General features: G+C 40.2%; 1 protein-coding gene across 1 annotated transcript in view; it reads right to left on the bottom strand.

Annotated features, from left to right (window-relative positions):
* Positions 1-15,027, bottom strand: part of PCCA (propionyl-CoA carboxylase subunit alpha) — a 384,189-nt gene that overhangs the window by 252,213 nt on the left and 116,949 nt on the right. The window contains exon 7 of the mRNA XM_034758211.1: positions 8,493-8,624. Within this exon, the coding sequence (XP_034614102.1) occupies positions 8,493-8,624 (132 nt within the window). The remainder of the gene's footprint in view (positions 1-8,492; positions 8,625-15,027) is intronic.

Below are 15,027 nucleotides of genomic sequence, written 5' to 3' on the forward strand. Positions count from 1 at the left end.
AAGTTCTTTTGTTGTCACCATCTATATTGCATCAGCTGACTCAAACTATGGAAAGGAAAATGTAATGGAGTGTGGGTGAGAGGGAAGCCAGGGGAAGTAAAATGATTCTCCCAAGGTACTTTCAGCACAGGTTCTCTTGTAATAGCCAAAGTTTCTATCTCATTCAGTAGTTAAATTCTGCTGCCCTTCACCCACAACAATATATTTCCATCATGATACTGTAAAAAGAAAAAAGTTTATATGATAGTGGCATGGGTTAAATCTGAAAATTCCATCCAAATTTGCTAATATTTATACTATTCTGTGACATACATTAAAAGATTTGAATGGAAGGCAGTAATGTCTGGAAACCACCAGCTGCTAAGTGCGTCTGAAGCTTAAGGGGTTGACTTATGAACATTAAAATGAAACTCAATATTTTTAAAGCTTTTAAGGCAATTCATTTTAAAAGCACCCAGGTCAGAACTTTTTTTTAAATACATACAAAATGTTCATACCTGGTTCATTTATGTCCAATAATAAAACAAAATCCTCTTTAAAAGTCTTCAGAACCTAGTAACAACCCCATGAAGAATAAGGAGGCTGGCAGGGGAAGTTGTCAGAAAATTTAATTTCCTTTCATTAGCTAGTCTGCTCCACAAATCGGTGCTTGTTAAGTTCAAAGCAGTCCTGAAAGCTACATCGGTTTTAAGTCTTTTTATTCCAAGCAGTCACATCTGTTAATGAGATTTTTCCAAATAACAATTGTTTTTAAGTCAGAGATAAATCTACAAAATAAAATCAAGGTTTACTGTTTTATTACACCTTGCTGCTTTCCATGACCCTGCACTCTCCAAATTTTAGCTTAAAGGGATAAAAATGCATGAAAAGGGTCATTTAAGAATGTTAGTGGTTTCCACACATTGAGTTTGAAGGTTCTTTGTTCCTGCCTGTGACAGTTATGCGAGAATACTTCCCCTTAATAGCCTCTCTGTCAGGAAGTGTTAAACCTGCCAAATGCAGACAATTAGAGCCTCTTGAACAAAATGCAGGAAGAGTGATGACTGATGAAGAGCCACGATTATAGTCAAGAAGGAAACTTTTACATTGCTTTTCTCTTGCAAATTCAGTCATATATTTGCAAAATAGAATTGGGAGAGGGGGAAGCAAATAGGATAAATTTTTTCACTTAGTTACCTGCAAACAAGTGGCTAACGTATATTGCAAGTTCAGAGGAAAAACAAGCAGCAAATCACTGGAAGACAACTTTTCAGAGCCATGACTGTTTTATACATACAGTCAACAATTTTAAAGAATAAATAGCACAATATGAGGAGCATACCATTGATTGCCTCCTGAAAAACAGTGAGGGGAACAGATTTAAGAAGTCTGCCCAGCAAGGATATCACTTATTTACACTATTTAACATCAATTTAGTTAGCTCTAATGTATTAAAATTAAACCAACTTCACAATAGCAATTCAATGCATATCCAAATTTTTTAGCTTTCAAAGTCTGCTTTAGAAACAGAAGATATTGTTTGTTTGTTTTCAAATTGTTAAAAGAGGGAGGAGAGATAGAAACTGTTTGGAAAAATGCATAAACAACTAGCACAATCCAATCTGTAGCAACTGCCTTTTGATCTCTTTCCCTGAAACAGTAAATTTTAATACGGTGCATTTTATCTGAGCATTACATAAATATGGCAAGTGTCCAAGTTCTAATAAAAATTTAAGGCAGTTATTTTTAGATTATTGGTGCTGAGTAGTTCTGACAGACACTACATAGTTGCCATGGAAAAAAATTCGGTATCACAAATAACGTACTACCCAATGCATAAGAGCACATGTGGAAAAGATACAAAGAAAACATGAGTATTAAAAGAATATTTTAAAATATTTTAATGTACTTCATCTTTTGCAAAGGTTTCATTGGCGTACTAATGTTTCCTGTAAATACACATAAGTTACACTAGTTTTTGTTTAAAACAGATTAATTATAAAAAACTATACAATTCTGGTACATTATTTTATTATGTTAATACATTTTTACTAGTTTGGACAATTAATAAAAAGTGATATAAAAGTCACGTTTTACCGATTATGTTTTTACAAATGGCTGAGTTTACCATGGTTAAGTTAAAAGGGCATTAAAAAGTCATTTTTGTTAAATTAAATAGAAGTTTCTTACCTGTTCATTTGGTTTAAATTCTTCTTTGCCAGGTACCAGCAGATGGAAACAGGAAAAAAGTAGAGCTACTGTGATGAAGTGGATTGACTAGCTGAACTAGTTGAGAGACTTTGGGAGCTCTACAATTTTTAGTACTTAGTAATAACTACATAATATTTTTCAGGGATGGAGATGTTTGGTGGGGTAGAGGAACTTGGAAAATCCAAACTAATAGGTAAACGGTTACTAATGTCCAATATTTATTTTGCAAGAGGTTTAGGGGGGATTTTAACATCAGCATCCAGCTCAAAAGCATACTGAAATGGCTACGTAGGAAAAAACCAAAACATACGGAAAAATCTTCACCCCACTGAAATCTGTGTCAAAACTCCCATTGACTTCAGAGGGGAGAGGATTTAATCTACAGATATTAACCTACTGGACCCACACTCAGCATTGCGGCACACTCTGTACAAGTAAACTGGACACTATCCAGCGCTAAAAACTTTTCTCCGCTATCTTCCCCACTCCCACCTTTTACTACAGCCTCTTTCCTCCTCCCCACTACCCAGTTTCTCCCTCACATTTCTTTAAACTGTAAAATCTTGCCTTCAGTCACTTTCCCCACTGCGAGAAACCCACATACACTTCTTTACCACCACTCAGTTTGGTCATTGCTCACCTTGATTATTATTGTAACTTCTTTCTCTTTGGCCTCTCTGCTTCTCACCTCTCCCATTTAATGCCATGTCTTCACTATAGAGACTATACCAGCAAAGCTATAGCACCACAGGATTCTTCTGGCAGCATAACTGCGTTTACACTGGGGGTTAGGTCAGCATAGCTTCATTTATGCTGATCACTCCCCTGGGAACAGGTTCCCATCTCTCGTATGCCAGGCACCTTCTTCCATTTTTCAAAACTCTTCTTAAAGACGAACCCTTGAAAGAACCCTTTCTACTGTACAATACTTTGTTCTCCTGGCCAATAACTTCTCCGGAGCTTCTCCTGCCTGAACTGTTGTGCTGTGTTCAGACCTTTGTTTGTCTTGTATCTTAAATCAGTGATTTTCAACCTTTTTCCATTTGCGGGCCCCTAAAATTTTTCAAATGGAGGTGCGGATCCCTTTGGAAATCTTAGGCATAGTCTGCAGATGCCCTTGGGTCCATGGACCATGGGTTGAAAACCGTTGTGTTAAATGATGAGCTATTTGAGGAAGAGGACATGGTCTACTCTAGATTTGTGAAGCACCCTGTACATTTCGCGACACTGTTTAAATGACATTTAATAAACAGACAGACAGCTCTTCACTCTGAGCAATGTAGTCTTCCTTAATGCAGTCTTGAACTGAACAAGACAGTGAAGCACTGGATCCTTCTTATGCCTTTTTGTCCACCAAAAAACAACAACCCTGATCTGTCTTTCTAACTTGTGAAGTGGTCTTTACAGTATTATGCAAAGCTCTCTTCACATAGAGAGTGTGAAGGCATTTTTCTTTCCAAATGGAAAGAGGAAGTCATCTTGGTAAGTAAAAAGGAGAACAGATTTAGGCACAAAGGAAAGTTAGGCATTCAACTCCCAATGACTTTCAGTGGAATTAGAGAACATAAAAGCCCTTTGTGTCTTTAAAAATCCCACTCCTCATGACTACCTTGTCCTAATGAAAAGTCAGGTAGGGATTCAAACACAGAAGAGCCTGAAGGCTCTCCCGCTCACTGGCCAAGTGGATGGCCACCAGAAAGGCAGAAATGCAAAAGTTAAAAACAAGTCTGAGACCCAAACACCATGCTTTTAGCTAGCTCCTCATCCCCTCTCTTGAATGCAGCTCCTGTGATAGTATCCACTGAGCTCCTCACTGCATTGCCCCTCACTTCCTGGCTGAATTGGCAAATGAAATGCAGAGCTGTTCTGCACTCTAGCTGATTGATCAAAAAACCCCTCTGTCTACCAGGGACTAAAAGTCCTGTAACACTCTGTGATCCAGGTGGATACCACAATGAACAAGTTCACATCTGTTGTGATTCCTCCCAATCAGGGATTCAAGGGCAATTGCAGACAGATATTCTCATCCTACTTCGGTTGATGGGGTTCTTCACGTGGGTCTAAGTATATAATGTTACAGGCTTTCCCAGTCAAGTCAACCTCTCTTTCTGTTCAAGGCTTTATTTCATGTGGAAGCAGTGTTGACTAGTGTGCATATCTATAGGTTGTTTCTGATATCCAGGAATCTCACAAGAATCTAAAAGAAACAATTTCCCTTTCTCCCCAGAAGGTAGGAAATGTAACCTGATTAGTAAGTTTTGTTTTATGAGAATTTTTTGGGGAGGAGGGGTGGCAGGAGTTTTGATGGACACTGCTCTTCATTCAAGAAGGTGCTGATCTCATCCAAACATTGAGGGCTGGGAGATGACGTTGTTTATATTTGGCATAAAGGTCACGTACAGCTGCCTGTCATCCACATACGAATACAATCATCATATCATTAGTGATCCTCTTTCCATTCATATTTGGGGTTCTGGGAGTTTCTGAGCTAGTTTTCCAAAAAACATTGCACCTACAGGCCTCTGGCATCAGTACATATAGTCAGTTATTTTCAGTTATTAATGGGGAAAATAACTGACTATATGTACTGACGCCAGAGGCCTGTAGGTGCAATGTTTTTTTGGAAAACTAGCTATTCGTTCTGTCGTTAGTGTTTACTAACCACTCATCAAGCCCACAAAATCAGGATATTTTACAATAGCACAAAACAGCCAGTACCTAAAAACATTAAGGCTGTGTCTACACTACCAGTTTTTAGCAACATAGCTGTGCCACTACAGCTGGGCCGCTAAAATGTGCGCAGTGTAGCCGCTGTCTGTCGGCTCTTCTGCCAACAAAAAACTTCCACCCCCAATGAGCGGTGTCGGCAGGAGCGCTCTCCACACTGAGCGCTGTTCACACCGGTGCTTGTCGTCGACAAAACTTTCATCTTTCGAGGGTGGGGGGGTTCCAACACCTCTGAACGACACAAGTTTTGTTTTTCACTTGCCAATATAGACATAGCCCAATAAAACAACTTTATGAGCATTTTTAATATTAAGTGTTCCATAAACAGTTGATGGTTTCATGTGTAAAATAAAAGCTATTTATGAATATTCAACTCCATGGGTCCTACACATCAGATTTTTTTCCAGCTGCAGTCCTCACTTGCCCTTAGGATTGTTAGAATGAGGGACAAGGTATCAGGAAGAGCAGAGTTCAACTGGCTAACAGCCAGACTGTTGCTAAGTCTTCCGAACCTTGTATGGAGCAGTTGCTGAAAGGCAGGACATAGAAGCCTGCAATGGATCCAAGATGACCTGTTATTGCTATAACACCTCTGCATTCCCATCAACATTAGCACTGCACCAGCAGAGTACACCAGCGTAGGTAGTGGCTTTATAAAGGTTTGATCCAAGGCAGTGTACTCTTCAAGATGGTAATGCCATTGTAAAATGCCTGTGAACACTATTATTTGTGAACACGAGTCCTTCAGACATCGCAGGCCCCAGGCATTTCCATCTCCAGCACTAGCAATGCTATTTTGCCTGGAGCAGGGGTCTCAAACTCAAATGACCACGAGGGCCACATGAGGACTAGTTCATTGGCCTGAGGGCCGCATTACTGACACCTCCCTGCCACCGTCCTCGGCCCTACCCCCACTCCACCCCTTCCATGAGGCCCCGCCCCTGCCCTGCCTCTTCCCACTCCTTCCCTGCCCCCATTCCAACCCTTTCCCTGAAATCCCCACCCCAACTCTGCCCCTCCACGCCCCCAGGGGGTGCAGAAGGGGTGTGGGATGTGGCAGGGGCTCAGGGTGCAGGAAGGGTGTGGGGTACGGCAGGGGGGGAGGGGTGCAGAAGGGATGCAGCAGGGGGTTGGGATGCAGGATGGGTTCGGGGGGCGGGCTCCGGGAAGCAGCTGGAATCTGGGGAAGGGAGGGTGCACGGTTGTTTCTGTTGCTTCAGGCACCGCCCCCAGCAGCTCCCATTGGCTGGGAACAGGGAACCGCGGCCAATGGGAGCTGCTGAGGGTGGTGCCTGAAGCAAAAGCAACACACAGACCCTGCACCCTCCCTTCTCACGTTCTGGCCGCTTTCTGGAGTGGCGCGGGGGCAGGGCAGGCAGGCAGGCAGCCTGCTCTGCCCCCGGTGCGCGTCCAGCCAGAGCTGCTGTAGGTAAACGCTGGAGGAGGGTGGGGGGGCCGCTAGGAGCTCGCGGGCCGCAGAAAATAACCCCGCGGGCCGCATGCGGCCCCCAGGCCGCGTGTTTGAGACCCCTGGCCTAGAGTATGCAGATCCACAGGTGACTAGCATCCAGCGTCCAGGTCATTCTCAGGCCAATTCAAAGAAGAATCCACATAGGAAAAAATGGTTTTGTAAAGCTGTCTCTCTATGGGGAAAGCATAATGGAAGCAAAGCTACTTGTGTAAAAGCCAGGCTGGCTTCTCTTGCTGCAGGAAAAGCTAGATTTAGGCTGTGTCTACACTGCCACTTTCAGCGCTAAAACTTTAGTCGTTCAAGGGTGTGAAAAAACACCCCATGAAGTGACAAAAGTTTTAGCACTGAAAAGCACCAGTATAGACAGCGCTTTATCAAAGCTACCACCACTTGTTGGGGGTGGGTTGTTGTTTTTTTTTTAAATCGCCGGGAGAGCTCTCCCCCAGCGATAAAGTGTCTCTACACTGCCCACGTCACAGCACCGCCACGGTCATGCTGTAATGTGGGCAGTGTAGATATACCCTTAGTGAAAACGCAGAACTTGGAGATGAAGGACTACCTCTGCTCCCAGGTCCGTAGGATATGTTCTTTCAATTTCTCCCCTCATCATGTCCTCTCTACATCCCTCTCTCCAATTAATCTCTCTGTCACTCATTCCTTCCAGCAAAAAACACCAGAAGGTTTTAATCCTAGGTAGCTGACATGATGCTGAACACTGTGTGTCTTGGTCTATGCAAATCAGTAAGTGTTTGTCTACGAGGGAAAAGCCCAGAATAGCTAGTACAGTATAGCTATCAGTGAGTATTTAGTACCATCTCCTTGTGTGGACACACTTATTCTGTGCAAAGAATGCTTTTGTGCAGTTTAGCTTAATCCATTTTGGAAGAGGATTAACCTACACCACAAAAAGGCACTCTCGCACTTTAAATTCACACCCTAGATATTTTGCACTAAAATCCCCATGAAATCCCCAAGTAGACAAGCCCTAAATCATGGTCAGCATTATGTCAAAAAATTCATTTGTTCACAATCATCTTGAAAGCGCAACAATATTTCATAATGTACACAAAGCCTTGTGAGGTCCAGGTAAATGCCAACTGTCAAGATTATAACTTTATCCCATAACAAGAACAAATGAAGGGATTTTTGCTCAAATTTATCCCAAAAATTCAACTTGAAGATGAAGACCAACAATGAGAAATTTAACCCCAAAAGGTGAACATTTCAACAAGTATTCAGCATGTGAAAACAGTTTTGTATTATGAGCCCGTTATGTAGCCTATACACAGACACACACAAAGGTAGAAAAATAGAAGACCAACATCACAATCAATATGTCAAAGGAGAGATGAAATCAAAATATTTTCCGTTTCGCTGTAAGAAACACAGCAAAGATGGTTGAAAAACCTATGGGAAATAGTGTAAGAATTCCTACTAAAAGCAGGGAAGAAACACTGCTTATAAGTCTGGAAGAAAAGAAAAGAAACAGCTTTTTTATAGAACCAGTCTCATAATATATGGGAGTCTACAACTGACTCAGTCCTGGGGAGAAATACAAAATAGACATGGTGTATCAAATGCCATTGCCCCTGCAAAACCTGTGCTGCCCACAAATACTTAACATATTAACTTTGGCAACACTTTACCTGGGCCATGCCAATAAAGTTAATACAACTGGTGGGAAAATGAAGGAAGAAAAATACACATCAAGGTACATATGCATGCACGCATGCATGCACACACACACACACTCACAACCACCAACCTACACCTGGTGTATTAAACTCGTATTCCCCTGTCTTAACTATCTCAAATGTAATTTGAAATGTGAGATGTTTTGAGGAATCACACTTCGTATGCCGTCCATGGCATACTGCTTAATATTTGACAATTCATTCTATTCTTCCAACAGCTCTTCTTCTTCAGAAGCATTTTTGCCATTGAAAATATCAGGACCATGACATTTTTCAGTTGGATCTTCTATTGAAGTTGGAATATTGAATTTATAATTGCATCCTATATCACACCTTTGAAAAGAGTGGTACTTTTATTTAAACAATGTGAGAGCCTATACAGGAGAGACAGCAGTTAAACAGTTTCTCACCTTGACCACTCCATCAAAGCCAGGGATTGTGTTGACCTTTGCATTCTTGGCTAATAATTTGCTTTCAATCTTGTCTCCCATAGCTTGAATAGCATGTGTGTCAGGTCCAATAAAGGTGACACCTTCTGATGCCTGTGGAGACAATGAAGGTTTAAATTAAAAAAAAAAAAATCCTTAGGCAGAAGTTCATTATGGGTTTACATCAGAAAAATCAAAATTACTTAATTAAACTTTATTTGGAAAATAATATATTTATGGAGAAACATAACTAAAAGGAAAGAAGCATTTGAGCTGGTACATTAAAAATGTATATGGACTTGTTAAACATGCATACACACAGATTCAAAGCCCCTATAATCCACGTCTGTATAAATCAAAGCCAGGCCAAAGAAAACAGCAGAAAGTCAAAGTATTCCAGTTTGAAAATTAGAAATATCCCTTGAGTGAGAGGAGTCCAGTTAACCAATGATTGAAATAGCCACAAGTGACTTATAAAGATTGCTTACTAAAGTATAATACAGTTCAGGATTTCATTATGCATTCTTTAAACCAAAGCCTTATCCAACATCAAAATGAAAGTATAAAGTCTGTTATTCAACATTTTAAAATACTTTGAAGACTGAACTTAAAAAATATTGAAAATACTGCAATATGGAAAATATAATAATATTTGCATGCATCCTTCAGACAAGCAAAATCTTACAAATGTGGTTTTACACATTCAGCTGGAAATAGGGTGGCATAAAAATTACTTTAATACCAGTAGCATGAATTATGGTTTTTCCTCGTTTATCCCCTATGATGCTAGCCAACAAAAGTGGGTTTTCTTAAGTGAAAAATGTACTTTTCATAACAGTTTCTTAGAATCTTCTATTAAGGGATAATATTATGCAGGTCCACCAGCAATTCCACTGCAATCACCTTTGGTGAAAGTTACTATTTTCCTTTCCTGTGTGTGCACACACACGTAGTGTAAGGAACTTGTGTGTCCTTTGTACTCGAAAATTAGAACCAGAACTATTACATTATTAAGATATTCAAAATTTTATATGGGGATCAAAGTAGGATTAAGGTTAACCATCAAAAGAGTAGTCATGCCAGACTGTATGGCTTTTCCCATTGGCTTGATTTAAGAGAGAAGAACCTCTCTCTGACTGATCAATCAGTTAAGAAGCAAAAGTTACCCACCACAACAGAAAGTGTTGAGGAAGGACAGCTTACTGAATACCAATATTTTCTCAACTGACATTTAACACTGATACTATTTTGAAGTTCAGAATTTGTGCTTTAAAGTTTGTGGAATGACCCAGGTCAGCCACCATCAACACTGCCATAGTAATGAATAATCATGATAAGGAATAATCAAATGCTTATTAATATTTTTAAAGCAAATGTTGGTACTTATACCAGTTTGTAAAGGCTGTTGGACATCAGTATACTTGGATACTCTGTGAGGTGTGTTGAATCAAATGTGTCCTATAATAAATGTTTAAGGTACAAACATATACACATGTGCATATTATTATAATCCTGACCAAAGCCCATCTCATTGACCACCAACTAAGTATAAAGGCCTCCTCATGTCACCCACAGGTTATCAAAGTACAACTCTACACCCCATGCCTCAGTCATGGTGCCAGGCCTAACATTCCCAGGTCCACTACAAGGGACTAAAAACAATTGGAAAATAAAATCTGTCCATCAGTCGTACAAGGGAACGTGCAGACTAAGGAACAGACGGGGCGTGAATATGTGAATGGGAAAGTAAGGTGGCCACATAACAACAGTGTTTAGCCCACTGGGCCATCTTCAGTCCAAGCATTATGCTTTTCCGGGACGATGGGTAAATATCCTCCCCATAAAAAGACAAAAAATGGGGGAATTTAGTAGGAAGAGAGCCTGAGACATAAGCCCTTGTATCAGAGGCCTGGTATGAGGCAGGATCTGCTCATAGAATCTGGCAAGAACAGGGCCGATATTACAGAAATACACACTCCTAGTCACAGAGCAAACACATCCCGATATCAAGTGGTACCAGAACATCCTAATATCAAGGATGGTACAAAAACATTCCCCAAGGACAACAGGAACACACTGACCCCTTCTAAAAAATGTCAGGATGATAGTACGTATAAAGATGTTTTGATTGAACCAACATGTACAAGGTGATGAATAATAACTAGCCCCATCAGGGGGCAGTAACTAACTATGTTAGAGGGGCAATACTAACTTCTTTGTATCGAGGTATAAGGATGTATTTCAGAGGAAGTATTTTTTTCTGGCCTAGGAAGGAACGGAAAGTCCCGCCACTCACTGAGCTGGTACATTGTTATGGGCATACATGTATTAGTGGTCTGGTAGAGGCCGAGGGATAATAGTACTGTGCTTTGTCAACAATAAACCTGGCCTGGTGCCTTCGTCCGTTAATGGATTTTGTGGTCATTGAGTGATTCGCTCGAGGTCCACCATGCCAGCTGTCTGCGTAGGGCTGGGGCATCACACAGAGAGCACACACACATACAGCCAAACATCTATCAACATCTAACTACAAAGTTAAAATTAATTTTATGTGTGGGATGGGTGCACACATGTTGGGTTGTCACCTATTTATCTTATCCTTTTAAGACCATGTAATCATTTATGATTATTATGGCTGATGTCACAGTAGCTATGTCTTCACATTTTATTGATGTGTCAATAAAGAACTTATTGATATAAACACCAAAATGTGAAAAATGCAATGTCACGATGTTGCAAAAATAACAATCAATGCACATTATTTGTTACAAAATGGTCTCTTTGGGATTGCTTAGAATGCAGAGATGGTAAGATGTTCTCACGGACAAGAAATAAGGAGTTGATCTTAAGGATGAGCACCTTAGGTATTTAGGGAGGAGGGTGGTATTCTGAACACTGATCACTTTGTTCAGAAAAAAATTCAGATATAGTCTGAATTGAGGGCCACTAAAAAAGGCTATTTTGAGGGAGTCAAGTAATGGATAATACTAAGGGGCTTGTTGGAGTGGTTAATAGAAAGGTTTAATGAGAACCTGCAGCACTAAATTGAGATTTAGTTTCAGAAGAAGTCAGCTTAGGGCTTAAGTCTTTAAATGGATTTAAGGAAACAGACAATATGAACGTAAACAGAAAAAAAACAACCCTGTTTTCTGTTGTTTTTTTCTTAAACAGAAAACTACGAGCCTAAGTTTGAAGGTATTTAAATTGAACCCTGTTTTGAAGTGTCTGACAGAAACAGTGAAATAGGTGGATAAGAATGTGGAAGAATGATTCCTTCAGGTAGATCTAGCAGAGAGAATCAAAAACCTGCGTTATTTCTTGAACTAGCAGAGAGGGAGAATTATCATCCAGAAACGAGTGAGGGAGAGTTTTTCACAAACTGCCGAGGGGAAAGTTCACGACATTCGCAGAGGTGATTAAGTTACATGGAATTCATTTGTTAACTGGATCTTTTGAAGATGCATCGTCCTAGTGAAATGACCAATTTTTTATTAAAAAAGAGAATCTGATGCAACTATAGTATAGATACAATAGCAGGTTTCTTTCATATTCTTGAATCTTAAGTAGTTATGAACATACAACAGGAACAAGTTTCTTCTCAGGAAGGTGTTACCACTCAGTCCACGAGTCAATAATATTTGTGAAGACTGGTATTAAAAAAAAAATCTTACATTTCCTTCGTATTTTTCTATTTAAAAGGAGTCTTTGATCTTTATATATATAAATATTAGATATATATATATATATATATATATATTAGATTTTTTGTAATTAATCACACATCCCCATCATTGAGTCTGCCAGAATCAAACTCCTCAGAGGACCGGAAGAGAGAGAAGAAGGAAACTTTATCTTCTTCAGACAGTGATGCACAGTATCTCACTGACAGAAGTGCCAGTCATTGCATATACTTTTGGCAGCTAAGACTCTGATATATGTTAGGAAGGTGCAGGGGTGAAAGTAAGCCAGTACGGGCTGGAAAGGCGTACCAGTAAAAAGGGGCGGCAGGTACTGGGCTTACTAGCCAACGTTAAAGCACTGCCACAGCAGTGCTTTAACAACTCCGCTTAAAGCACTTTAACGTCGCTGCTCCTTTTACACCCCCCATCGGCAGCCCTGCTGGGTCCCCACCGGCAAGGACGATGATGGGGGGAGGGGGAAGAGGCAGCAACGTTAAAGCGGCCAGAGCCCGGGCCCTTTAAGTCGCCGCTGGAGCCCCTGGCGGCGCAGGCCAGGCTGCGCGGATGAGCTGGCTGAGGGACGCTGACGCCCCTTGCACCTGAGGCCTCACCCCTTTCCGGGGCCGGCACCAGTAAATGTTGAATGTTACTTTCATCCCTAGGAAGGTGAGGGGGGGATGAGGAAGGAAGGGAAAAAAGCTAAGAAGAGAAGGTGCAGAAAAAGTGATGAAGAAGAAAGGAACTTCACCTAGAAGCGTAGAGGAAAGCGTTATGGACTCAGTTCTACAAGGAGCTGAGCATTGTGACCCCAATTCAGCAAAGTATTTAAGCATGTAAGTAGTCACACTGACTTGGGACAAACCACAGACAAAGTTAAGCTCATGCGTAAATGTTTACTGGATCTGAGCCAGAGTTCAGCAGCTCACAGGATGAAGGTCTGAATACTTCTCCGTAAGAGGAGAAATGAAGAAGTCATGAACCGGATCCTATGGCCAAGCCACTTCTCATTGTGCTGCACAGAGTCCACAATTACAACAAATAAAACTTCTGTGCTGTCTTTTTGTTCTCTAATGCAAGCAGGGATACCAAGGAAGAATAGATTCTAGAGGAGTCCACTTTAGAACTTCCAGAATAAATCTACATTATTCTACACTTGCAGAAGATATGACAGACTCACAACATTCCTACATGTTGAGTCCAAGAAAGTTAAAGTACCTGCATGGTTTTTAAAAAACAACAACATGGGTTTAAAAAAATTCTTAAATTATCTTCAAATTTAGTTTAAAACTTGTGCTTTCTAAAAATAAGAGGGAAACAATCTCCCTTTCGACACATGCACCAACTCACTGTCCTATGCATCTGACAACTCAAAATCTTTGTCCTCCCATAAAACTATTCTAAAAATGTCAACAGGAGACAGAAAAGCACCTGTTCTTCATCCCCCTATGAAGCTAGTCTAGCTACATTGGATCACTTCCCCCATCTAGTTCTTTCCCACCGCCTAAATTATTCCAAAAAGTGATTTAACACTATGAAGTGTGACAAGATCACTCAAAATGCAGGACCCTGCACATTGTGCTCTGCAACATACCTACGAAACTGCAGAAAATTCAACAAATACCCAAACTAAGATGCTAAAAAGCAGACCAAATCCTTTTCGGCTGATAGTTTGTCAAACTCCTGTTACACTAAATATCAAGAACAACTTCCAACTGTTCTCTTTCCCACATATGTATTCAAAAATATATTCAAAACTTGAAGGCTTATTGAACCCCAACCCTTGCCACGTTTCCACTTTGCATTTAGACTGTTACATTCGGATCTCACAGTAAACTTAGCATAACATGCATCTGCATTTTGTTTAGAAATAGAATGGTCATGTACCCAATGGTAAAGTTTTGTCAGATGTTTCCCGTATACCCAAAAGCAAACTACAACAAGGGGAATTTTGGTAGTTCCACTTTTCTAAAGAGCAAATTTATAATTAGGGCTGTCAAATGATTAAAAAAAATTATTCATAATTAAACGTGTGATTAAAAAAATTAATCGTGATACATTGCACTGTTAAACAATAATAGAATACCATTTATTTAAATATTTTTGGATGTTTTCTACATTTTCAAATATATTGGTTTCAATTACAACACAGAATACAAAGTGTACTGTGCTCACTTTATATTGAGTTTTTATTACAAATATTTGCACTGTAAAAAATAAAATAGTATTTTCAATTCGCCTAATATAAGTAACGTAGTGCAATCTCTATCATGAAAGTTGAACTTACAAATGTCGAATTATGTACGAAAAAACTGCATTTAAAAATAAAACAATGTAAAAACTTTAGAGCCTACAAGTCCACTCAGTCCTACTTCAGCCAATCGCTCAGACAAACAAGTTTGTTTACCTTTACGGGAGATACTGCTGCCTGCTTCTTATTTACAATTGTAGCCGGCGTCACAAGATATTTACATGCCAGATGCGCAAAAGACTCATATGTCCCTTCATGCTTCAACCACAATTCCAGAGGCTATGCATCCAGGCTGATGGCGGGTTCTGCTCGATAACGATCCAAAGCAGAGCAGACCGATGCATGTTCGTTTTCATCAACTGAGTCAGATGCCACCAGCAGAAGATTGATTTTCTTTTTTGGTGGTTCAGGTTCTGCAGTTTCCGCATCTGAGTGTTGCGCTTTTAAGACTTCTGAAAGCATGCTCCACACCTCGTCCCTCTCAGATTTTGGATGGCACTTCAAATTCTTAACCTTGGGTCGAGTGCTGTAGCTATTTCTAGAAATCTCATCTTGGTACCTTCTTTGCATTTTGTCAAATCTGCAGTGA

This window comes from Trachemys scripta, chromosome 1, assembly GCF_013100865.1.
Source record: "Trachemys scripta elegans isolate TJP31775 chromosome 1, CAS_Tse_1.0, whole genome shotgun sequence".
In the NCBI taxonomy this organism is placed as follows: Eukaryota; Metazoa; Chordata; order Testudines; family Emydidae; genus Trachemys; species Trachemys scripta.